Raw genomic sequence first — 27,919 nt, 5'->3', positions numbered from 1 at the left:
CGCCCTTCCTTTTGCCACCAACTAACGCCGTGACGTAACTGTGACGTCGGCTTGAAATTGGTCTATTGGATTCAACGGAGACAAAGTGAAGCCAATTAGAAAATCTTACTTTCTGGGGGTCCAGCGTACTGCGCAGACTCAAACTGAGCTCGACGACGTAGATGTGACGTGAGCAAACCGTCTGTCTTCTAGTAGCTGTGCCAAGATCAATCTGAATCATTACCTTCCGAAACTCGCAGAGACGGAGAGCGTGAGTAGGAGCTGTCCATGATCTTGGAGCAGGAGAAACTTTTTGCAGGTGTTCTGATTAATTACTTTGTCATTTTGCCTCGACGTCCTCCTGATTGCCCGCGAGCTTCTCCTCCTGTCCATACGGTAATTCTCTACTGTGCGACAGAGAGTCGCGTGGCTGTGACGCAATCGTTAGCCTACTTTTACAAAAACTGCTTCTACAGGGCCATAACGTAAGATACAAGGTAATGGAGCCTTTCATACATTTTCGTGTTTCTTTAGAAATAAATAATGGACAAATGGAGTCTTTAAACGCCTCAGATGTGAAGTTATTCACTGTCAAAGTGACGCCAAAATGAATGGGAGTCAATGGGATGCTAACTGCAGGTGGGGTTCCGCTAGCCAATGGCGGCGCCCGGGGGTACCTTCAAAATAATACAAATCCCTGCCCCCCTGGTAAGTCCACGGAGGCTTCCATATAGTTCCGCCATCTTGAAAAACTATAATAGCAGAGAGAGACAAAAAGTACTAGACCAACGCGTTTTCGTTCAGAGCCAGGCGTCACGTGACTGAAGTCAGCAGAAGCGGAGAAGCAGAGCAGAGCGAGGCGCTTGTCACTGCCGCGGCAAGTTTAAAAGGCTGCACTGCACGGCTATTTATACACCGTATACACCTGACAGGATAAGGAGTCCTCGTCGTCGAAAAAGTCCAAAATAGACCGTAAAAGGAAACGTGACCGGAGATTACAAAGACAAGTGTTAATGTTGGGATAGCTAATGCAGGAGAAAGCTTTCAAAAGAGACGCTGAAGTTGCCTGCTTTCTTCTCGACAGGTAAGTCAATGTTACGGTCTTAATTACAAGCTTTTTTTTTTCATTGCTTGGTTGTGTACTTTATTATATAGACAGAAGAACATTTATAGTAAAAGTTAAACAGGCTCTTTGATGAATAGCAGCTATTGAGTAAAGTAACATTAGAGAAGTTTTTTATTATATAGACAGGAAAATAATAATATAATATTTATATAATAAAACACTATATAAGTTTTTTATTATATAGAGAATTACTTTATTATATAGACAGGAGAACATTTATAGTAAAAGTTAAACAGGCTCTTTGATGTAAAGCAGCTATTGAGTAAAGTAACATTAGAGAAGGCTCTGATGATGATGATATCTAACAGTGCACGTAGCCTACTTCAAAAAATATAACGAGTAAAGAAGGCTTTATTACTACCTTAGTTAATGTTTTTCACAGTCAGTAATTCATACTGTAACATTCTTTTTTCGTTGTTTCAAGTTTCAGTTTGTTTTAAATAACAAACCTGTTCACCCGAAGAAAAACTTGAAGTGCTATTATAAGACAGCCTGTCATAGCTTTTTGGTACATAACGGCTACCGTAGATGCAACGCGCATTTGAAAAAGTGAGGCGCTGGAGAGCATTATTCGTTTGAATGCAAAATACAATTTCACCACTAGATGGGAGAAATTCCTACTTACAGTCCCTTTAAAGGTCCTGTTCTTCGTGATCCCATTTTTCAAACTTTAGTTAGTGTGTAATGTTGCTATTAGAGCATAAATAATACCTGTAAAATTATAAAGCTCAAAGTTCAATGCCAAGCGAGATATTTTATTTAACAGAAGTCCCCTTTCTGCTTTAATGACGTCATTAGAACAGTTTTTTGACTAACCTCCGCCCACAGGAATACACAAAAAAGGGGGCGTGGTCTTGTTGCGCTCCCACGGAGAAGAGGAAGAGTTGCGTTTGTAGAGTGTGTTTGTCGCCATGTCGTCGAGACGCTGTTATTTTCATCCCAGAGTGATAAGGTAATATTAAAGACATGTTTATAATAACACTGAGCGCATGCATCTCCACGTTATGGTAAGAGGCGTGACCTTTCCGGGCAACGTGCGCTAAGCTGCTGTCGAATCACAACACAGGAACCGCTGGCACAATCAGAACTCGTTACGTTTTTCTGAAGGAGGGACTTCATAGAACAAGAAAGTCATCAGCCCGTTTTTAGGATAGTGAAAACAGCGGTATACAGATAAGTAAATTGTGTGAAAAATACTGTGTTTTTTCACACGCGATACATGAACACATGTTAAAAACACACGAAAAACGGGACCTTTAAGATTTGAAGTACACAAAAAGTATGCTTTCAATACAATTAAGCACAGTTCTTTTTCACAAGGGTTCTATAACCATCTAGTGGCTAAAATGATAATTTTTTACTTTAAAACTACATTTTCCAAAATATGGGCAAAATTTTTACACTAAACCATGTAAAATTATTCATGCTATCCCTATAAATGCAATTTAGAAATTTGGGTCTTTTATAAAGTGAATTTACATAAAAAGCTGTTTTTGTATAAAAACCTATTTAAAAAAAACCATTTTTTAATTTATTTATATAAATGTGGAGTAAAAACATTAATAAACAGAGTAAAATTACATTTGTTAAAAAAAAAAAAATTATACTGTTACAAAATTACATGTTATTGTCTGGGGTCTCTGGGGACCCCAAAGAACACGAGTGTGGACACAAACGAAGACCATCAGATGGTTATATTTGCTCATCAAATTTGATCAAAAGTGTTAGTTTTGCTTTAGGGAAACAATGGTTGCTGAATACGTACAGTACAGGAACCGAAAGAGATGCAAAGGATTCAGAATCAAATTCCTTGTATAATATATAGGCTAATATTACACAGGTGAGGTTGACCAAGCTCAAAGAATTGTTGAAATGAATAAGAAACTGTAACCTTAATACTGTGATGGCTTAAAATAATAATCAATTATTTGGAAACATGATCTATTTCATCATTATTGCCAAATGCAATGAAAAATAAGAGAGCTACAAAGCCATGATTATCAACTCCAAAATAAATGTAAAATAAAGAGGCATTTAATTTCTGGTGTAGCTAACAATACAAATTTTATTATCATTATTTTTTAATAATCCATACAGTGTAGAACAGCATGATATATGAAATGACACCAACTGGACAAGAAAACTGATGATTTAAAATGACAAAGAATAAAATACATCAAATACACCAGAAAACACAAATAAAGCTATTTCTCTTGATCTATATTATTGATATAATTTTTCTGTTATAAATGAAAGTGCATCCAATCATGCAAATCACAGACTTATAATAAAATGTATCCTTAATTAAACATTAGATCTGTAGATTATTGGCCATCTTTATTAATACTTCAGAACATAGAAAAACTTCTTCCCAGAAATCAGTAACAGATAGTGCAGTTTACATATACTTGCAGTGTTAAAAATGTGTTTGGAAAAGGCTGTTTAATATAAAGCAAACTAATCCCTAATGAAGTAGCTGATTATGCATTCATAAAGGTTTCTGAGCCACTGGACATGTTTGAAGATGTTGCTGCTTCAGATACGTTGTACATATCTGTAAATAGTTATTTTTATTTTTATGTTACTTAAAATATTCTTGTCATGTCATATGATATACTGTATATATATATAGGCCTGGTTTCACAGACATAGCTTAGACTAAACCAGGCCTTAGTTCAATTAAGACATTTAAGAAGCTTTTATAAATGTGCCTTAGAATAAAATTACATTACTGTTTTTTATTTTTATTTTGAAAAAACATTACCCCCCCACCCCCCCGTCTCATCTTGAGACAAAACAATTGCACTGTCATATTTTAAAATATGTCAGTGGAAGTTGCTTTCAGTTCAGACAGCTGGGTCTGGGACTAGGCTTAAGCCTGGTTTGTGAAACTGGCCAATAATGTATACATTTTAATAGCATTACTTACTTCTTCTCCTACGCATCCTTTGAAAGAAACCCAGCCCGCTTGAAGATGATGGTCCTGCACTAGTACTCTGTAATACAGAGATTTAAGATATAGCTGTAAACTGAGTACATCTATCATTAGGAAGAACCCATGGATCAGATGCATTGAGTTGGTATTTACCCTGGTACGGTTAGAGCTGGTAAGGTTCCTTAGTGACAGCCTTCCTGCCAGGGCCTCACGGATCTGTAACCATATGTGACAAAATGAGTTAAAGCACAGCAGTAGAACTGAATGCCTCTAAGATCATTTTAACAAATTGTCAACTTGCAAAGTGACACAAATCAATTCATACCTTGCTGTCTAAAAGCGTTCCGAACACCAAAATAAAGAATCCCTGCAGAAGTGATACAAATATATGAGGAAAATGGTATGAGTAAATAATACTTATTATAATGCTGTTAATTTCATATTCATAACATTGAAAATAACTTATTTTGCATTATTTTATGGTGTTGTGAGGCTTTATAATGAATTGTTAGAAGTATAGATTATAATTATTAAATTATTTGCATTACAATTATTGTTTTAATGTTTGCATTTAAATCAAGCACACAAAATATAACTTTAATATAAAGTCAAAATACAAAGACAGAAAGTGATACCTGTAGTGAATTGAGGAGTGCAAACACCACATGAATGCCTAATTTACGGGACACCATGGTTCCAATTCCAAATCCCCATGTTAGACCAAAGATAGGAGTCAATATGGCCACACATCGGGCAATGACCACCAGGGCATGTTTCTCATCCGGTTGAGTTGTGGCACCAACTCCTCTCCTCAACATCTTGCACAGAACCACAATCAGAACCACAAGGTTTATGGCTACAATAGTGAGAGCTGGAATCACAAATGCCAGCAGTGCCTTAGATTCATCCCAGTTCAGCCAGCATGCTAATTGTTTCGTGATATAATTCTGTGGTCCAGCTGTCGACGCAACAGTAATGACCGCTATGAGCAAAGGTGCACCATAACCGACTATGAATGCAATGGCCATCATTTTGGCCCTTGACATTTGGGACAAGACCATGACTGTACGGTAAAAGAGCAGCAGTGCTGAAATTAACATCCAGAAGAAAAGAGCCAGGTAAAAAAAGTGCATGAAGAAAACCGCTGGACTGCAGCGACCCACTGATGTTGGTTGCTTTTGTTCTGCGACTGCGGCTCCAATGATAAAACAGATGTTTGCGATCAGCAGGGACACGGCAATGTTGACTATGGACACATGTCGTATGTAGGATGTGTCATTTCTTGTCATTGACTTCCATACGATAGTCTCAATAATGAGGCATATTACCAAGCTGGCCATTGAAATAGCTACACCAATGTAAGTTATGTAAGCTAAGACATCACTTATAATAGAAAACGGAGACATCAGGATTGAAAAAGAGGTTGTGTGGTTGCATTCACATGTGATCTTGCCAGTTTCGTTCCCTGAGGGTTTTACTTCACATCCAGTGGAATCCCATGCGTCAAGACTGAAGTTCCAAAAGACACACTGAGGATTTCCCAAAGACTTATTAGTTATGTCAAATGCAAAAGAAATGTTGTTAATCGTATGGTTCACCTTAACAACAACCACATCTCCATTGATGCGCACATTATTAGTAGTGTCATTTTTATTACTAGCATTACGAGTAGGTAGGACATTATCAAGAGATGTGAAGATTATGATGGTTATGGGGGTGGATACAGGAATCTGTGGTATCAGAATCTCAGTAGTTGAGTTTTGCAGACTTGATTTTCTACTATATGATGAGCTGTTTGTTACAATTTTATTCAACTCAATAGATCTTTCAGTTATTGTAAAATTGCTATCTGTGAGACGGTCACTTATATTCTCAATAGCGCTCAGAAGTGCAACGCTGGCATTTGATGTGTTGTTGTTATTCAGATTTGTCCATGATGAACTGCTTTCATCTAAAACAAGGACATTCACTGTCTTAAGGAAATCCTGGAAATTAAATTGAAAATAATGTTTAGTAGAAATAATTTTTCATCAGATGGGATATCGAAGATAATGTACAAATATTATATTGTGATAAAAAAAGTTGGTAACACTTTCTATAAAGACCATGCTTATAATGAATTATAGCTCCATGTATACTTATTTATAAGTAAGTATTACTATTTTATAAATGTATTTATAAAGACTAATTTGGACCCATACTGCATTATAAGAACAGTTATAGTTACATTTATATTATTTTTATAATTATAAGTCATGCATTACTTTTTAAATGTGCATGCTCATAATCAATTATACACTGATTTATAAGTTATTTATTTATTAATTAGTCAGTCGTTTGGTTCCATGAATGTATTTATAAAGATGCAACCCGCATTGCTATCATGTTCTATATTACAGTTACAAATGTCAAATAAGTGATGAATATTTTGTTATTAATAGCCGTGTTGTGTTCTTATAAATACTTATTGTGAGTGATAATACAGTTACTAACCTCTATAAATGCATCATTGATGGCTTTAAGTAAAGTGAAAACATTTGAGGAGATATAGATTTTAACAAATCAAAATTACCATTCATGATCTCTAATGCAAACATTAGGCATTAAAGACATAATTGATAACTAATTGGTACAGCAAACAAGGGTCTCTGGAACTCTTTTATATTTGATCATTTATAAATCTATAAATTTCTAAATGCACATTGAAAAAGCAAATGCAAGACTCAAGTAATTAAAAATAATATAAATGTAACTATTACTGTTCTTATAATGCAGTATAGGTCTTAATGAGTCTTTATAAATATATTTATAGAAGAGTAATACTTAAGTATAAATGCATATATATATATATAATTCATTAATAAGCACGGTCTTCATAGAAAGTGTTACCAAAAAGTTTTTTTTAAAAAGTTAAAGTTACAGTGACTAGTCACAGTTTGACGGATGTCTTTCATGCATACATACCTTCATCACAGGCTCATTGATGATAATGGATTGTGAGATATCAGCAATTTTTACAAGTATGTCAACAATTTTTTGGACAGTCGTGGAAGACTGTGTTATCTCTTGTGTATTTTCAACTGTAGCAGCACTAAGCTGATTAATAACCACGGGTATGTCCTGTGGAGCCAAAATCTAAATAAAGAAAAGAAGAAATGTAAATATCAGAAATATTTTAAATGGACAGTTGATTTATTTTTTCACTAATACATAGATGTTGAAGATTACCTCAACTTTCTTTTCAATGTCTATGATAACTTGAAGTATACAGTTCCTTTCAGTCTCCTCCCATCCAGCTGATTTACATTCATAAGTTATAGTGCCGTCTTTGCCTTTTTCACAGGGTCCTGTCAATTTGTCACCTTTTTTTCCATCTCCAAGTGTTTTATTCTTACAGGCAAATTCTGGAGAAAATATTTGATTTTCAGTTTCAGAAAAACAATTATTTCTTTTAGACAGCTGAACATATAAAAGAACATTCTGCTGCATGAAATTATGAAAAACTGAAGGTTTACCATCATTGACTTTCTGAATTTTGACTTTGCTCTGGCCATAAGAGAGGACTTGAAGTTCCGTCATCTTGAGTCGGCATGTCAATTCTTCACTACTACAATCTGTGCTCTTGATTTGATGTTGTAGTGTGAAGCATCCATCTAATTCCATAAAAGGTAAATAGAATCGTTAAAAAAAAAAAAAAAAAGAAAAAAGAAAAGGACTAAAACATACATTCACCATGGTGAATTCAATAAAACTTGTCACTGCAACTGAAATGAGTAACTTTTGTAAGAATATTTTGTAAGTACAACCTTGAGATGTCACTTGATCACCAGGAGTACTCGGGGTCCACTCAACGTCATAATTTAATTCAGTAGATTTTGAGCAGCATGTCAGTTCCACAATCTGATCCTTACACTGAAACTGTCTTTCGTTTTTACCCACTTTGATATTGGGAGGTGGATTAATAACTATATCTTGCCACAGAATGTAATTTATTTCCCTTTTAATGATACAAGCGTATCTACCTGCAAGTAAAAATAAATAAATAAATAATGAATTATTGCAGAAACATGTTCCTAGTTGCTATAGTAGACACACAGCCAATGAAAATAATGTGTTCTAAAATTAGCTAAAAATATCAAACATGTTCGATATCCTCTGACTGGATGATCAAAAGTCTGAAGCTAAAAGCGCTGATTTTTGACAATAGATTCCTCCAGACCACAAATCAGTCTGGATATGTATATATTTATACATATTTCCCTCTGCCTAAGAAACCTAATCTTGAACCATCTATCCTTAGCAATTTCAGACCAATCTACAAATTACTTTTATTTCAAAGCTCTTAGAAAGAGTTGTGTACTGTCAGTTGAATTCCTGTATCAGTATGTCCAATATTTTAAATACTTTTCAGTCGGGTTTTAGATAAATGCACAGTACGGAATACACAATTTTATCTACCAGCTAAAACTGACATTAGTTATGTTTTGGATGCGCTTCCGCCCTCTTCATCTGCAATCAGTTGCGAAATTAAAACAGTTTCAACTCCCGAAAGATTTGGAGACTGTAAGCCACGCTCTCATAACATCACGCCTGGACTACAGTAATCTCCTATATCGTGGCCTGCCTCAAACTGCAATCTCCTCTGCAAAATGTCCAAAATGTTGCAGCGAGACTTCTTACCGGAACAAAAAAGAGGGATCACATTTCTCCCATTTTAGCGATTTTACATTGGCTTCCTGTAAAGTTTAGACTTGATTTTTTTATTTATTTCTGTGTACAAGGCTTTATCTGGTGTCGCACCAAAATACATAAGTGACATTCTGATTTTTACTCTCCCCAAAGAGCACGTAGGTCTAGTAATCAGCTTCTCTTAAAGGAGAACTCCGGTCATTTTTAACATTGAGCTCATTTTAACATTGAGCTCAGTACAGAGAACAACGACAAAAATCGGTGTTGCCTACACCGTGTTATCCTCTTTTTAAAATTTGCACCCTGTTGACTTCAATGGGGCAAGTTTTAAACCTGCTTTTAGCCTCTGTGTACCTGTATTTTCTTCCTGTTTTCGGTCGAAGTCCACAGTAGTCGATTGTCGAGTTTACGCGCGTGATCATTGGTACTAAACCTATGCGTGTGAACTCGACAATCGACTACTGTGGACTTCGACCGAAAACAGGATGTAAATACAGGTATGTGGGCTGGCTGAAATAACATCATTTTTATTAATATCTTTCACATCTACTGCAGTCAGATTCACCCGTGTTCACTCCGAAGGAATCACTCACATTGGCTGTGCACTTGTAATGACACATCAAGGATGTTAAGGTTTAAAACTTGCCCCATTGAAGTCAACAGGGTGCAAATTTTAAAAAGAGGATAACACGGTGTAGGCAACACAGATTTTTGTCGTTGTTCTTTGTACTGACAGCACTCCAAATTTACCAAAAAATGAGCTCAATGTTAAAATTGACCGGAGTTCTCCTTTAAAGGTGCTCTAAGCGATGTCATGCGTTTTTTAGGCCAAAACATTTTTTGTCACATACAGCAAACATCTCCTCACTATCCGCTAGCTGCCTGTCCCCTGAACACACTGTAAAAAAAACACGGTCTCTGTAGACACCCCAGGCTCCACAATCAGCAACAAAAACAGACTGGGCTAACCCGCACCACGAAACATAACAAACTGTTCCAGCCAATAAACGACAAGAATGATTTGGGGGTGGGGTTTGGGGGGTTACAGAGTATTTTGTTTGACAATACTTCGAACGTCAATAAGAAGTGACGTCACCCAACATCCCATAGAGTCTAGAACCTTTAACTGTCCCATGTTGTCGCTGTAAAACTAAGGATGGCCAGACCTTCTCTGCTGCAGAACCTAAACTTTGGAACAGTTTGCCTGTAAATGTGAGGTTTGCTCCTTCACTAGCCAGTTTTAAATCAGCTCTTAAATCTTATTTGTTCTCTCTGGCTTTTGATTAAGATTAGTTTAAGGGTTCCCTTTCGAAATTGGTAACTCAACATAGCTTAGCAACAATAAATTAAAAGTCGAAGTCATTGTAATATTCCAATAAATTTACTTGTTTGCAACGCGGATTGACATTGTTAGATTTTTTAATCAATGAATCAAATGCCCTGCTGATGTTCACCATTGTGAACAAAGATTTATACTTTAGATAGCAATTTTCTGATTCTGCTATGAAGTATTTTAAACATAATTAAAACAACATAAATTAAAAAAAAAAACTAAAAAAAAAAAACTAACCAATACTGGATAATATGGTAAGTATTTGCACATATAGGGATAGCATTTTATCAGATAAAGATGAAGTAATGCTAACTATACTGGCTGATGCTGAAAAAAAAAAAAAAAAAAAGCCAAATATCGGTAGACAACTACAATATTTGACACCACAATGTGACATTGTCAGGATTGAAGAGTCTATGATACTTTTGTGTGTCTTTTTCTTTAGTAATTTTGTAGTCTGATAGCCCAGATCCCTGGTCACTTGTACTGTATGGAAAAGAGCAGCCAATTATTTCTTATTTCGTGCTTCATGGAAGGAAGTAACTTTAAATTTTTTAATAAATACAAAGTGCAGAGTTGATCATGATTCACAAGCCAAAGCAAACAAATACTGCATGTCTCAAGCTTTGACTTACATCAAGTGGAAGCAGACCTAATAAATAAAGGTTGACTGTTCCACAGCTTTAGGCCAGATTACACATACGCACAATTGCCACATAGCTTTAATCTTGACCTACGAACAGTCAACATGTAAGATATTATTGATAGGAAAAAGATACATGTGACTCACCTTTGTCTGTCTCTTCAACATTTTGTACAGTGAGAATGCTACCATTTTTTGAAATGGAGTATTTTCCGTTCTCTTTTATAACTTCACCATTCACTGTCCAACTCATTGCACCATTAACAGAAACTGGGGGTTTACATTCCAGCATCATATTTTGCTCCGGATACCATTGTTTTTTAGGGGAAAAGTCTGTGTTTTCTGAAAGTAAAATCCATAAACTTTTTTTTTTTCATCTTTCTCATTTTTATTAAAGGTTAGTAGCAATAATCATGCTTATAAAAAATATACAAATGGTAGAACTTAAAAAAATCTTTTTTTCTTTTCTTCAGATTAGATATTGACTACCTTACCACTTTCAGCAAAAGCATCTTTAGCTACAGGATATCCAATGGATCTGAGTGTATCGGCAACCTTATTGTTTGCTTCTACAAAATCTGCTGGGTTGTTGATTGTTGAAGATATTTTATAGTCTGCTATAATGCTACCAGGCCTTTGGAGCAACACACAAATCACAACGAGTATATTAACACAAGCAATAAAAACCTAAATGGAAATTTTGAGTCAAAGTTTAGATTTTAGACCTTACCTGAAGCCAGTGACAACTACTGGACTTTTGAAGGTAGACACATCTTTGTAATTATCTTCAATCTGTGCAAAGTAAGAGTAACCACTGTACATAAGGAAGTGTACCTACTGTAGCTCTGATAAAATTGAAATGAAAGTATGCAGTCTAAGATGAACTCTTACTCTGTGGCAAGAACCAGAGATATATAGACTAAACCCAGGGCCGTTTGAAGGAATTTGGGGGCCCCAAGCAAAATGGACATGGAGCCCCCCCCCCCCCCCCCAAAAAAAAACACATCATAATATGTAACCATATTCCGTCCGTTCGAAAAAAAGAGTTGCACTAGCCTAACTGTTTGTTACAAGCAGCATTTGCCGTCAGGCAGGTAGCTAACATAAACATATTTTTTCTAGCCTACTTGCTGCAAAATTACACTATTTGTACAAGACAAGTGGAGCTATTTTATCCAGTGGAATTTATCACTTACCACTATCTTTAGGGGTGGAACAAAATTCACAGTTCGGTTCAATACGATACTCATGTGTTACGGTTTGGTATGTTTTCGATACAGCAAAAAAAAAAAGAAATGCCAATTTCCTTGATTTATTTATTTTTCTTCTTTTTTTTAATTAAAACTAGCATCATAAAATATGATTTATTTTTACTTTGAGCAATTCTGGAGCTATAATTGACTCTTCTTAGGAGCATATAAAACAAAACAGCTCCTTGGAAAAAATTAAATGTAATTGTATTTATGTATTGTAGTAGTTATAAACAAATGTTTATTTTAGTTAAGATTAAAATTTGCATTGTATTCATAATGTCAAAATAAAACCGACGTAATGTTACTTGAAGGCATTATAGTCTACTATTCCTGCCAAACTATGAGAATGTTTCTCACTAGATCTCGCAGCGATGTTATTACTTCTGTGGCGAATTCAAATGCTTTCTTTACTGGATCTCTTATTAGCGCTGTGTAGTAACATAGTAACAGTGTCGCATGATCATGATTGGCTCGCGCTGCACTGGTCCAAACTGATAAACAACGGTCCTTCAACCACACAATAACGAGCAGTTTCGTTCCGCTTACATTACGTTTGCCATTTGATGTTGGGCAATGTTGTGGTCGCGCCGGCGTCTCTACATTATGAGCGCGCTTGCCACGCGCCTACATTTGAAATAACGAAATTTTGGTCGGCAGGAAAAATGATCCAAGTCCAACGAACCGTTCGGTTTGAAAACGCGTACCGAACACCGAACCGAAAGCCTCGTACCGAACGGTTCAATACGAATACGTGTATCGTTACACCCCTACTTACCACTATCTTGTTTTTTCTTATCCTCTTATTCCTTTATCTTCATTATTTTCTGGCTTCCTGAAGCATAATTCCGCTTCATGATGACTGCCGAGGAGTTTTTGTATTTTGCCGGCAGCAGAGATCGCGTGATTGGCTGGCTGCTGTCAGCGACTACTGAGGGGGGCCCCCTTGAGGGGGATCCCGATAACAGTGTCATTGCACTTTACTGCATTGACTATCAAAGGGGCGCTCACACAGTTTGTCGTTGCATTTTATTCTTAACCAGTCGTTGTCTTGGGGCCCCAGGCCAGCTCGGGGCCCCAAGCAATTGCTTGGTTTGCCTGTCTTGTCGCGACGGGCCTGACTAAACCTGACCATACAGAAAATGACCATTCTTTGGGCTGCTCTCCTGTCATTAGATAGATATCTTTATGTCATCTGGATAGTTATTTATGTATCTTATGTGTTACGTCATGTGACGCATTTTTTTTTTTTTTTTTTTTTATGTGTTTTTGCGTTCTGGTGTTTGCTTGTTTTTGTCTGTGCAGATTGCTGACAACTCTTGCTGATTACCAGGCGCTTTGAGTTATCTGATTGACTCATAGTGGAGGAGCGTCAATAAATAGCAGTGGATAGACTATGAAGGTAAAAGAGTAGCAAAAGTCGAGAGCATGTAGATGTGAATTTGAGAACTTGTACAATAAATATTCGTACTTGTAAGAGTACGAGATGGTAAAAGAGATGGTATTCATCCCTCCTGGGATGGTGCTGCTCTTCTCTCTAGTAATATGGCTCATAGTCTTAGAGCTCAAACATGACAATCTGGGGCCCAGGTCAGGAAGCAGACAGACTGGCTAAACCGACCGTCTGCTAGCGGCCTCGCGTCACCCAGGTCAGATAAATCCCATCACATAGAGCCTCTTTCACCTAGCTATCATCATATAGAGACTGTGTCTGTTCCCCGAATTTGGAAATCCAAAAAACGTTTAAACCCATCTAAGGTTAAAAATTGAATTGATGTTCAACAAATAAAAAACAGCTATATTACAGATGAGCAAATGCTAAAGCTTGGGTTGCTGAATATTCGATCGCTTACTTCTAAAGCGCTCGTTGTTAACGATATGATTTCAGATAATAACCTAGATGTGCTGTGTTTGAGAGAAACCTGGCTAAAACCAAACGATTACATTGCTTTAAATGAATCAACGCCGCAATAATGAGCCTCGTGTGAAACGCAAAGGGGGTGGTGTTGCTGTAATTTATAGTAATAGTTTTAAAACCACTAAGAAATCAAGTTTTAAATATAATTCTTTTGAAGAATTGGTGCTTAATGTAAAAATATATAGTGTAAACGATAAATCACGTTTGAGATTTATGCTGGCTACTGTATACAGGCCACCAGGGCACCATACAGACTTTATCAAAGAATTTGCGGACTTTCTATCAGAATTAATATTGACTGCAGATAAAGTACTAATTGTTGGTGATTTTAATATACACATCAATAAAGAAAAAGATGCATTGGGATTGGCATTTAAAGACATTGTAAATTCAATTGGAGTTAGACAACACGTGTCAGGACCTACTCATCGTCGTAATCATACTCTAGATCTAATATTATCACACGGAATAGATGTTGATGCCGTTGAAATTCTGCAGCAGAGCGATGACATCTCAGATCATTACCTAGTCTCGTGTAATTTGCATTTAAGGCTGCAAAGCCGACTCCGTGTTTCAAATATGTGAGACCTATCACTTCTGCCACTAAAGATTGCTTTATTAATAATCTTCCTGATCAGTTTCGTCATCTCAGCATCCCAGATAGCTTAGAAGAACTAGATATTGCAACAGAAACTTTTAACTCTCTCTTTTCCAGCACTTTAGACACAGTTGCTCCGTTGCGCTTAAAGAAGATTAAAGAAAATAGTCCAACGCCGTGGTACAATGAGCACACTCGGGCCCTTAAGAGAGCAGCTAGAAAAATGGAGCGCAACTGGAAGAAAACTAAACTAGAGGTATTTCGCATTTCATGGAAGGAGAGCTCAATTACTTACAGAGAGGCTTTAAAAGCTGCTAGATCTGCTTATTTTTCAACCCTATTAGAAGAAAATAAACATAATCCTAGGTATTTATTTGAAACGGTGGCTAAACTAACGAAAAATAAAGCTTCAAGCACCGAAGTTTCCAAGCAACACAGCAGTAATGATTTTATGAATTTCTTCACTTATAAGATTGATAATATCAGTGACAAAATTATAACTATGCAACCGTCTACTACAGTATCGCATCAGGCAGTGCATTGTAGTCTCCCTGAGGAAAAATTTGATTCATTCGTTGCTATAGGAGAGGAAGAATTTACTAAACTCGTTAAATCATCTAAATCTACAACATGTATGTTAGACCCTATACCAACTAAGCTACTGAAAGAGATGCTTCCAGAGGTCCTAGATCCTCTTCTTAATATCATTAATTCATCTTTGTCTCTAGGATACGTACCAAAAACCTTTAAGCTGGCTATGATTAAACCGCTTGTTAAAAAAACGCAACTTGATCCTACAGAATTAGTCAATTACAGGCCGATCTCGAATCTACCTTTTCTGTCAAAGATATTAGAAAAGGCAGTATCCTCACAACTGTGTTCCTTTCTTGAAAGAAATGATATCTGCGAGGATTTCCAGTCCGGATTTAGACCGTACCATAGTACTGAGACAGCTCTCGTTAGAGTCACAAATGATTTGCTCTTATCATCCGATCGTGGTTGTGTCTCGCTATTAGTGTTACTCGATCTTAGTGCTGCATTTGACACCATTGACCACAACGTTCTTTTAAATAGATTAGAACATTATGTTGGCATTACGGGAAATGCACTAGCATGGTTTAAATCATACTTATCTGACCGTTATCAGTTTGTAGCAGTAAATGATGAGATGCAGGGGCGATTCTAGGATTTTTTCAACTGGGGGGCACAAGAGGGGCCACAATTACTAAAGAGGGGCCAATCTTGTGTTGTTTGAACTGTATATCCAAATCATTTCAAGAGTTCAGTAACCTTTAAAATCAGTAATAAACCGTGATACCCTATTATATTTTAATAGCAGTTATTCACTACTCTAAATAAAAACAATCGAATACAATTTGTATTAACTTTTCACTTTACAACAGTGAAAGAAAAACTGTAATAAATAAAATAATCCAATGTATGAATAGTGTACAACTCACAAATAATAATAATAGAACAGCCTTATTTATATAAATGCAGAATTATATTAATAATTCATATAATACACAATTAATGAATTAATAACTGTAATAAAAAATAATATAATAAATTGTTTTTGTTTATTATCCACATCCCATTCAATTTGCATAGCAGCAGTTGCAGTACATTTGCATTGATGAATAAACAAAATCTACTTACACTGTTAGACCTTACCGGTTTTTTTTTTACAGTAAAATACTGGCAACACTGTTGCCAGTACTTTACTGTTAATTGTGCAGTTCTTTACTGTAATCTACAGTATGTTACTGTAAAATGCACTAAAACTCGAGTTAACTAATTTCACTTGCAGAAACCTTAAATTGACCAACTGTCATTTAAATGTATTAAACTAAAATGTATAATGCATTAATAATAACGTGAGCAAAGTATTACTGTGAACTTATTTCATTCGAAACCACAACAAAACTTTTGTAAATAAAGAGATTTCCACTGGACCAACAACTACACAGTCACCGCCTGTTAAATAAAGCAACATGCAGCAAATCATCAATGTTTGTAGATCTTCTCCTGGACTGAAGCACAGGCTCTACTCTTCTGCACAATGGTGACCCAAAAAACGAAATTTTACAGTAAACTACTGGCAACAGTGTTGCCAGTATAAACCTGTTTTATAACTTACAGTTTATTACTGTTAAAATACATTTTGTGGGTGTGTCTTTTTATCCTACACTGTTAACCCTTTCAACCCCACAGGGAAATCCACACTACAAAGAGTAAAAGTAACATTGAGACAGTGTTGCAGTGAGATAATTAAGGGAATATGTAAGTGATTGTTGAGCATTAGTGATGAACACCTGCTGTTAGAACAGAAAATAGAGAAACACAAGACCTACAACTGACTTCCAGCCATTACACATTATTACACTTATTATTAACCAGTATGACTTTATTTCTGTCATACAGAAATTGTTATTGAAAATGTTTGTTTGAAGTTACCATTATAGAGATCAGTGTTTGCTTTAGTTGGGATGCTGATGCTAAAGCATTCATCTTTCTTTTGCTGCTTGAGCTGTGTTTTTGCAAGTCACACTTGTGCACACACACAGTTTATGAATGATTGCGGTTGTAATGCTTATGATGACAAAATCATCATATTGCCTGTTCATTCACTAAGGAATTAATTCTTATTCATTCAGAGTTTAATCCTCAGTCAAAAGTGTTACATTAGCACTCCTGTTAAACTACAGCAATAAATTACTATGACTCATTTTTTTTTAAACCCATCATGCATAAACCAAAAAAAAAAAAAAAAACAGAGCTACAGTGTGCTTTAGAAACACAGAGATATCACAATTTAGCACATTAATCTCAACAATGGTGGCAATATTTTTTATTTTTTTTTTATTCATGCAGCAGTGCATGCTGGGAGTTTTATATTATCCTGGAACCCAGCATGCATTGCGACATGAAACTTTTCACCATTGTTGAGATTCATGTGCTGATTGTTGATGTCTGTGTGTGTCTGAACCAAGCAGGAGTAAAATAAAATTGAATGCACTATATGATTGTTATTTTTCAGAAGACCTGATTACAGAAATATTGATTTCATTTTGTAGATACACAGATTTATGCTAAATATGACATACCCATAATTTCAGTGAATATATACAGGACAAATCTGAAAATCAGATAGTCCAAGATGATTGTGACATCATCACAAAAGAATAAAAGCACCTGATCATCTTCCTCTTGACTTTTTCTTGCCATATCAAATGTGTTTTATAAACTCACTGTTACAGCAGCCTGAGAGAGATGAAAATAAGTAGTCAAGGGACAAGAGACCAACTAAAGCAAATACTGATCTCAATCATGGTGACAACTAATTTATTATTAACTAAATCTCTGTTAATTCTCAACAAGAACTTTTGTACATGTATGAAAGAAATAATCGTAAACTGGTTTGTAAACTGGTTTCACACTCAGTGTTACTGGAAGTCAGTTGTAGTTCTTGTGTTTTTTCTTTTTTCTGTTCTTGTTTCTCTGTCCTTCAGTGATTCTGCTTATCAGGTGTTCATCAGTGTCTCAATTCACTCTCTTCTTTTCATTCACTTTGTCAAGGGGACTATATTAGTGAACTAATGTAGGGAATAGTGAATGAGGGTATAGGGTGTGATTGGGAAAACAGCCTCTGAGTGTCGATTTTGAGCACTGTTCATTTACAGTATATTCCTGTAGGCTATTTTTGTTTTCTAAGGTATATTACTGTTTTAATGGAAAATGGTATGATACTGTCTGAATTACGGCTTTTTTTACAGCAAGGGTTAACAGTGTAGGCTATGTCAAGACTAATTAGTCTTGAGAATATTGTTTTAAAAATATCATATTTCCATACTTTGTTAGATAGCTATTTGTTCAAAAAGCTTTAGTTAAATGTGTAAAATATGTGGATCCTATAGAAACAGTTTAGAATAGCTTAATGAGTCCAGTGTTATTTTAGTATTAGTTATTTATTTTGCTATTTAATCATGCATTTATATTTATGTATGATTTTTTTATTTGAGAATGTTTCTGGGTGTCATCAAATGACGTTTTGTCAATAACTTCTGTGAAAACACAGTACACGCCGAATTTGAGATTCATTTTATTTACTTTGACACAAAATTCAAGAAAACTTCATATAAAATGTTTTACAAGTTTTTGAATTTTGTATGTCTAATTATGCAAATTAGGCATTATCTCATTAAATATGCACAATTTTGGCATATATTTTCGGTAGATACTGTAGATTCTGAACATTTGATAAAGCCAGGCGCAGAATTCTTTTTTTCATTTTGATTACATACAAGATGAAAAAATATGTTCAGAGGGATTTCAGGATATGCTTCCATTACCTAGGAAATCAAACTATAGCCCATAGCCTTAAAAAAATCAATTTTCGCCATTTAAAAAAAAAAAAAAAAAATTAAAATGTCCCATTAATCAGGACAGGAATGATTTATTAACAAATCCCTCAGAAAATATCTTCATAATACTGCTATGTGTATAACAGGAAGGTTTGGTGCACATAGGCTAAGATGTCCGAACTATTTTTTAGTGGAAATAACTATTTACAGACACAATATCTTGTCAAATCCTCAGCAATCAACAAAACAAACCAACTAAAACACATCAAAACTTATAACTCAGCATTTAAGGCTTTCAACTGAACAGAAAAACTGTCAAAAACACTGTGGAAATGTCAGAGCACGTCACGTGATGCGTCTGAACGAATCACGTTGTCAGAAATTGGCATCAGCCAATGAGATTCGCTTTTAGAGTTAAATGCCCCATTGTACTTTCACGATTGGTTGCTGATGAAAAGGAAATGACCTTATTTGGATCCGACAACATTGTGTGAGAGAGGGAAAGAGCTAGTGAGCTTTCCAACGGATGACAGGTGACAGCGATCGCGGAGCACCATGGTGATTTACAACGCCAACTTTTGTTGAATTTAAGAGAAATCTACAGACGCAAATAGACTAATAAAGGTGTAGTAAAATAAATATTTTACATTTTAAACATTTTACAAACAAATAAAGACCTATATGTGTATTTTGGACATTTTTTTTTACCACAAGTCTGAAAAAAGACATGTTATTGAAGACAAACAGCCCCAAATCTCAAAATTGGCCAAAAAAAAAAAAAAAAAAAAAATTGTTTTTTGCCTTAAGTGTCTCACCTTAAGAGCGTTAGATAAACATCATACGATTTGTTTCGTCACCTCGCTTGCAATATCACTTGCGTTATTGCGTATATTGGCCAAAAATAAGTAAAATGTAACGCAGTAAACCCCTGTTACATTCAGCATCAGAGGAGCATAGTAAATATAATGATTAACGACGTTAACATTATCATTGGTCTGCTCTAGGAGATAACATCGTCATCAGGGCTGGACTGGGACAAAAATTCGGCCCTGGCATTTTGGCCCAGACTGGCCCACTACATATGATCATAGACACCACCCATCTTTGCACGCCCTTGAATATGTTTTTGTTCAACTCCTATTCCTTAAAACCACTAATGCCATGTAATGAGTGAGTAGGAATGAGTGAGAGTTAAAATTGTAATTTATTAACACAATTGAACTATTCTCCACAGTGATCAATCAAAAAAAAAAAAAAAGCTATAAGCTGCATTGACATAGCAATAGAGAGCCTAAGTCCCGCCCCTCCGCTTCCGGCTCATGGGACCTTACTTCGGAAAAAATATGTATGGAAGTCAATGGCGAGAGATAACTTATCTTTTTATTCCGTCTGAACTGTGCCCTGAATTACACATATGATGTTTGTCAATTTAAAAGGTAATTATGAAAGTCAAGAAAGTCGCAGTTTGTCATAAAACAGAAGAGTAACGTTTAGTTTTATGTGAAAATCGCTCAATGAACTACATCTCTCGTCTCGCACTATGTACGTCACAAGATCCGTTGCTCGTATGTGTGTATTCTGGCTCAAAACACTCAGGCATGACGGCGTTGCGTTACGATTATAAGGTAAGACTATAGAAAAAATGACAGACGTTAGCTTCAGTAAAGTTAGCTTCATTCATTGAGAGAAAAGGTATGACGTCGCATGCGCGCCTTCTGGGTTTGTAGTCTTTCTAATTACGTATTTTCACAGTCTTATACCTCAGCAGTTTTACATCAAGCTGCGACTTTCTTGACTTTAAAATGTATCTTTTAAATTGATAAACATCATATGTGTAAATCAGGGCACAATTCAAACGAGATCAAAATATTTGTTGTCTCTCGCCATTGACTACCATACAATATTTTTCCGAAATAAGGTCCCATGGTGGTCGACCGGAAGGGGAGGGACTTAGGCTCTCTATACCAGTGTTTCTCACAGGATTTTTGGTAAAGCTGTGGTGAGTGTGCCTCTAGGGGGGTTTGGGGACATGCCCCCCCATAAGAAAATTTTGTGCATTTTAATGTTAAATTCATCAATCTGGTGCACTTTGAGAGTTCAAAATTAAAAGCTTCAACCACTGATCTATATATAGATCAGTGGCTTCAACCCATATTCAGTGTGCAAATTAAGCAAAGAAAAATTTCCTTTATTTTTCAGTGCATTTGTTTTACAATTTATGGCTATTATATCATTGGATTAATATTTAACTTATTATGTAGTAGTGTAATCTAGACAGAAACTGTAACTAAAAGAGGTTTGAATTTTACCTCTTTTAGTTACAGTTTCTGTCTAGATTACACTACTACATAATAAGTTAAATATTAATCCAATGATATAATAGCCATAAATTGTAAAACAAATGCACTGAAAAATAAAGGAACCTTTCATGATTAGTTTTTGTACTAATTTCATGTTTCACTAATTTCAATTTACATGATGTTTTATTTTGACGGAAATTGTACAGTTATTTTGGCGGAAAACATGATTTACAAACGAGTCTCATTAAATTTCTAGTAAATTGCAGTAGCCTATTGGTAATCGTCAACTATGCAGATGTGGAAATAATGCGTAACTGGGTAATGGGTTCCACACTCATGACATATCCAAGTGTTTTGAAAGTAGTTCTGCTTACCGCAGGCTCTACACTTTCTCTCTCTCTCCTGATCCTCCACTATCATCATCAGCCACTGGAGCTGATTAAGGTCCTGTTGCTGCAGAAAACATATTTTGACTAGGGGTGTAACGGTTCACAAAATTCAAGGTTCGATACGATACAATACGATACACTTTTGTCACGGTTCGGTTCGATACGATACACTTGTGTCACGGTTCGGTTCGATATGATACACATGTCACGGTTCGGTTCGGTACGTTTTTGATACAGCAAAAAGATGTAATTTTTTTTATTCTTTTATTTTTTTTATTAAAACTAACATCATAAAGTACAATATTTTTTTTTTTTACTTTGAGCAATTCTGGAGCTATAATTGACTCTTCTTAGGAGCATATAAAACAAAACAGCTCCTTGGAAAAAATTAAATGCAATATTGTAGTAGTTATAAATAAAGGTTTATTTTAGTTCAGATTAACATTTGAGGGCAGCAATTGTATTCATAATGTCAAAATAAAACCGACGCAATGTTACTTGAGGCATTATAGCCTACTATTCAAACCAAACTTCCATGCATGGTTGCAGTTAGTGTTACTACAGTAAATTCATGGTGAATGTTGCTGATCTGTGGACAACACTGGATAGTTCATTCATGGCACAATGTTTCTTCCTGGTTTCCACGTCAGCGCTGTTTGTTCCATTAATAACGGAGAAATGTGAATGTTTCTCACTAGATCTCGCAGCGATGTTATTACTTCTGTGGCGAATTCAAATGCTATCTTTACTGGATCTCTTATTAGCGCTGTGTAGTAACAGTGTCGCATGATCACGATCGGCTCGCGCTGCATTGGTCCAAACTGATTAACGGTCCTTCAACCACACAATAACGAGCAGTTTCGTTCCGCTTGCATTACTTTTGCCATGATGTTGGGCAATGTTGTGGTCGCGCCGGCGTCTCTTACGCCACGCATCCAGTGTGTCACCGGCTTGCCACGCGCAACGCGCCTACATTTGAAATAACTAAATTTTGGTCGGCAGGAAAAATGGTCCAACGTTCGTTCGGTTTGAAAATGCGTACCGAACGGTTCAATACGAATACGTGTATCGTTACACCCCTAATTTTGACACATTTTACAGCGTTCTGTATCTATTTTTTACGCAATTTCTCTGCACATTCCTTGTGTTTTTTCTCCATCTCTCAGACTATATTTTGACAGATAGATACACACTGACACAGACCCAAAGGAGGCGTTTAAAGATGTGATTGGCCCAGCTCAGTGTCAATCAAGAAAAGAACCAATGGGCCTACGTGTTCCATGGGCCGGTGTGTCCGAAAAAAAACTAACGCTGCCTTTTTTTGACCAATGCATTACACCGGCAACCAGCGCCGCCAATTAAGCGAAACAAAACAAAACGAATGGGCCGCCGATGTACTAGTTTTATGGGCCATTAAGTAGCCAAAACAAACAAACAAACAATTTTTTTTTATATAGCCTACATATGAGATGCATCGGCCCAAAAAGCACGTCGGCCCACCGGGAATCTCCCGGTAGTCCCGATGGCCAGTACATGCCTGATCGTCATCGAACATGGTCTGTCCTAACACCGAAAGACGGTAACGTTAGTACCAAACTCTTCTTGCACTGCAACAACTCGCTAATCGAAAAACATAAGCAATAGATCAAATACCCTGTGCTTTTTTTCATTGGAAAACAGCAGCTCGCTATTCTTGGTCCTCGTTGAGAAGCATCGCGACGCAATCATGAGTTAAGGCTGATTTATACTTCTGCGTCGGACCTACGCCGGAGCCTCTACGCTGTAGGCAACGCGTTGGTTTTCATTTATACTTCTACGTCGTTGTCCGAGTTCACGCGTGCAGAGGGAGCATGTGAAACCCGAGGGAGCGGTCCTAGCAGACCAATCACAGCGCTTGCGTCCGCGTAGAGTTGACGCGTTGTTACATTTTTGGAGAGGTGCACGTCAGGGTACGCCGAAGGGTACGCGCGCTACACACAGCCTACGACGTAGCTACGGCGTAAGTTCGACGCAGAAGTATAAATTAGGCTTGATTTACTACAAACTGTGAGTGACAGACAATTAGAAGGGTGGGGGCACACTGGGGGGCCAATCAGTTTTCAGGAGGGGCCAGTGCCCCCATGGCCCCTCCCCTGGCTACGCCACTGATGAGATGTCTCATCGATCACAAGTTCAGTATGGCGTACCACAAGGCTCAGTACTAGGACCGCTGCTGTTCACTCTGTACATGCTACCATTAGGAGATATCATAGGAAACATGGCATTAGCTTTCACTGTTATGCCGATGATACTCAGCTCTATATTTCTTCAAAACCTAACGAAACTTATCAATTCACAAAATTAACGGAATGCATAGCTGATATAAAAAATTGGATGACTCGTAATTTCCTACTTCTAAATTCTGAAAAAACAGAGTTTCTAATTATTGGACAAAAAACTTCCTCAAGTAATAACCTAGAATACTGTCTAACACTTGATGGCTGCTCTGTTAAGTCTTCGTCGTCGGTTAGGAACCTGGGTGTGCTCTTTGATACCAATCTTTCATTTGAAAGTCACGTGTCTAGTATCTGTAAAACTGCATTTTTCCATCTTAAAAATATATCTAAATTACGCCATATGCTCTCATTGACAAATGCGGAACAATTAGTTCATGCGTTCATGACCTCAAGGCTAGATTATTGTAATGCCCTACTGGGTGGTTGCCCTGCACGCTTAATAAACAAACTACAGCTAGTCCAAAACGCAGCAGCTCGAGTTCTTACCAGAACCAGGAAGTATGACCATATTAGCTCAGTTCTGTCAAAACTGCATTGGCTCCCTATTAAACATTGCATAAATTTTAAAATATTGCTGATCACTTACAAAGCACTAAATGGTTTAGCGCCGCAGTACTTGAGCGAGCTCTTAACGCATTATAGTCCGTCACGTCTATTGCGATCTCAAAATTCCGGCCAGTTACTAATACCGAGAATATCAAAATCGACTGCTGGCGGTAGATCCTTTTCCTATTTAGCACCAAAACTCTGGAACAGTCTTCCTACCATTGTCCGGGAAGCAGACACACTCTGTCAGTTCAAAGCCAGATTAAAGACACATCTCTTTGACCTAGCTTTCACATAATACATTATAGACTTCTATAATTTAATGTTAGGCTGCATATATTAGGTCAGCCGGAACCGGGAACACTTCCCAAAAATCCTGATGTACTCGTTACATCATGAGAAGAATGGCATCTACGCCAGTGATGCGTGGGTCAATGTATAAACAAACCGCACCCGACCGACGTTTTCAACTAACCCGCCCGCAACTCGGACCGCAAAAAACGAAAAAGAAAATATTGTACCCGACCCGCTTCCTGACCCGCATTTTTTTTTTAAAGTAGCTATAATGCTCATCGTAGCGTCGTAATATAACTTAATATTATAATTTTGTCAAGAATTATAAAAAATCGTCAATATAAGCTCATAATTTGTACTAAAATAGTCTAAATGTTTAGTTTTAAAAACAATTTTAAAAAGCTGGCTATGTCTATTTTGATGTTTCTGCGCAAGTTCAGCAGACAGTGAGGTTCGGGTTTGTTCCGATCAGAGCTCGTGAGCGGAGAGCACATTTCTGAATATTCCGCTCCGCTCACGGTCGCTTGCCCAACACAGAATGGCCTGCTGGTTCGAAAATATGTGGAATAAGGGCTGCCTCCGTCTAATTTTTTTTCTAGTCGACTAGTTGTTAATTTAAGCCATTCGTGGACAAATCGCCCCTTTATATTAAATTACTTAAATAGGCTAGCCTACAGGAATAAGCGTAATGACCGCACGCATAAAGCTTGCCACAAAGAACCGGTTAAAGTAATGATTATGAATGTGTCTAAATTAGCAAGGAGACATTTAATTGTTTAGTAATAAACTGGTGTTTTCTGTGTCGCTGCAAAGATGAAGTTGACAATGCGGAGATTGCGGACTCGCCCTGAACGCCAGAGAGAAATGCACATTTCATATGGATTAGCCTACATAATCAGAGAGTATAGCCTATTTATTTTGGTTTGAATATTTTCGTTTAAAAGTAGACACTTCAAGCTTTCTGTAATATATAGCCTATATTTATCAAATCTGTGAGGCACAAGCTGAGTTTCGGCGCCCTCCAGTTCACATGCAGTGAACGCGTACCGGCGCCTTATTTTGTCTGCTATATAGCCTATTTGCTTCTTATTTAATAAATACGGGCAATTGATTGATAAAACATTGATCAAAATTAAGATACAATTTATACAAAACGAAAATCTTTTAAAAAGAGTTTTCTATAAAACAAAACTTAATGAAGTCGTCAAAATCATGTTTTACCAAAAACAGCGCCGTTGCTAGGAGGGCGCCAGCGCCTCTGCCTCTCAGCGCCTCTGCCTCACGAGTGGATGATAGCCCTGAAGACGCCTAACAATGATATACCTTTAGTGGTACCTTTAGTTAAGTTATCGCAGCGCGCTAAGAGACAATGTTATCGGAAAATGCAGCCCAGGTATATGCATAATGGAGATTCCAAAGCTCTCTTCTTTGGTCAGAAGCATGGAGAGCGATCGCGGATTTACTTTTACAATGCAACACAATATTCAAAGAGCATCAAGCTATTAAAATCTATACTATGTATACGCACAGATAATATAACAGCAGGCTATATTAGTCAATATTTTTTTATTAGGTTAAGCAGTGATTGGATAACGTTTTTTTATTGTTTTTTTTTATTTAACGTTTTTAATTTAAGGCCCACCGAGACTGGGTTGATTGGTCTGGCTTATCCAAAACTGGAATCCTGGCGCCGTGCCTGGTTGGTCGTGCCAGGTTTGTGGTTATCAAATGTGTAAATAGCATCGCAAGAAGTAGCCTACACATGACAAAGCCAGCACTTTGGTCATCATCTTTCATTATTTCGGCAAATGTCTCCCACACTTTGCTCTTTCTATTTGTGTATTTGCGGAGCTTCCACTCCCCAGTGGAACCACTCCCCACCTTTTCTCTTGCCGCCTCCATCTCTACCTGCAGACTGAGCTCGCCTCGTGCGTCATCTTCGCGCCAGTTTTCAGCCAATAAAGTGTAAATTAAATTTAAAACGTATTCATAGAAAATTGTGTCTAGAACTATATAAATTACAAAGGTTTAATTGGCATCTTTATTTCAAACGACCCGACCGACCGCGACCCGAATATCATTAAAAATATTTTTGGATGACTCGTAACCGCGGGTGACCGCAGGCACCCGCTCATTTCGGATCAACCCGCGCATCACTGATCTACGCTAATTTTAGTGTCTGTGTTTATCCCGAGGTTTTCCTGCAGCCTGCCGGATCCAGGCCGTATCCAGATCTGACGAAGGACCTTCGCCTGGACCGATGACAACACAGTGCCAACTAGTCTCTCCCTATGGAGGATCCCACTACCACTCTACAGATAAGGCGTTGTCGGGAAAATTCGTTTCGCGTTCCTACCCCCAAAGCATCAAAATAAAATAAAATTCTTTATCAAAATTTATAAGGAAAGACAAGTATTTTGTTTAGGCTTGGCTTGTAGGGAATTCCAAACCTGCGTATATTCAAACGCACATAACTATAGAACCCATTCTAAATGCGCATGTGAACGCCATCAGCGTTTCTCACAGGTTCGCGTTTAAAGTCTGTGTAGAGGGAATGGTGTCGTCTTAGCGGCCCCTAATTTAATAACAAATGATCGTTGCGACGGAAGCAAATCAATCAAAACTAACTTTAGATGGAAATAACTTAACTCTGCTATAAAGCCAAAACAATCTCTGTTACCTTAAATTATACGCTTATCTCTGTAAAGCTGCTTTGAAGCAATCTACATTGTTAAAAGCGCTATATAAATGAAGATGACTTGACTTGACTTGACTTGTACATGAACATTTACACCCACAGCTCCAATGTGAAAACCTGTAAAATAAAAGTTGAATGTTGAAATTTTCACTCGCAGACAAGTCACAAACCTGTATTCTGAATTTGAAGCTGCAGACAAGTAGTCACAAATGTGTAAAATGCCATTCACAGAAATACAATGACAGACACAAACTTGTAAAATATATATTTTTCATGTCAAATTTCACGCCTTGACTTTTGCTACTCTTTTCGCGATATATTAGGTGCAAAAATAACTTGTGCACTTGCAACTCAGAGGCGGGGCGGTGCGAGAGAAAGGGGGGCGGGAGCAGGGGTGTTCAAAGGAGCCGTTTTATTGGTTGGCGTCTAGCCAATGAAATGGGACTTCTATTGTACGCGATGATGTCACAAAACCCACGTGCACTGAAATGCTAACATGGCTTAATGCATTAGACTGATATTAAAAGAAATAAACGATATTATCAAACTCAGTAAACACCATAGGCTACTAATAATGCATA

The 27,919-nt window shown here is 36.9% G+C and overlaps 1 protein-coding gene across 1 annotated transcript in view; it reads right to left on the bottom strand.

Annotated features, from left to right (window-relative positions):
• Nucleotides 1-3,146: 3,146 nt before the first annotated feature.
• Nucleotides 3,147-27,919, bottom strand: part of LOC308698235 (adhesion G protein-coupled receptor F5-like) — a 40,248-nt gene continuing 15,475 nt past the window's right edge. Inside the window, exons 10-21 of the mRNA XM_081378151.1 lie at nt 11,436-11,497; nt 11,200-11,339; nt 10,853-11,047; nt 7,847-8,062; nt 7,556-7,693; nt 7,269-7,444; nt 7,005-7,175; nt 4,676-6,025; nt 4,366-4,407; nt 4,194-4,256; nt 4,035-4,101; nt 3,147-3,659 (exon numbers count right to left, since the gene is read on the bottom strand). Coding sequence (XP_081234277.1) covers nt 3,586-3,659; nt 4,035-4,101; nt 4,194-4,256; nt 4,366-4,407; nt 4,676-6,025; nt 7,005-7,175; nt 7,269-7,444; nt 7,556-7,693; nt 7,847-8,062; nt 10,853-11,047; nt 11,200-11,339; nt 11,436-11,497 — 2,694 coding nt within the window. The 3' untranslated portion in view covers nt 3,147-3,585. The remainder of the gene's footprint in view (nt 3,660-4,034; nt 4,102-4,193; nt 4,257-4,365; nt 4,408-4,675; nt 6,026-7,004; nt 7,176-7,268; nt 7,445-7,555; nt 7,694-7,846; nt 8,063-10,852; nt 11,048-11,199; nt 11,340-11,435; nt 11,498-27,919) is intronic.

The sequence above is a fragment of the Scardinius erythrophthalmus genome (assembly GCF_964197995.2).
Source record: "Scardinius erythrophthalmus genome assembly, chromosome: 11".
Taxonomy (NCBI): domain Eukaryota; kingdom Metazoa; phylum Chordata; class Actinopteri; order Cypriniformes; family Leuciscidae; genus Scardinius; species Scardinius erythrophthalmus.
Note: the sequence above shows the minus strand (reverse complement) of the source record. Positions and strands in the feature narration are given on the sequence as shown.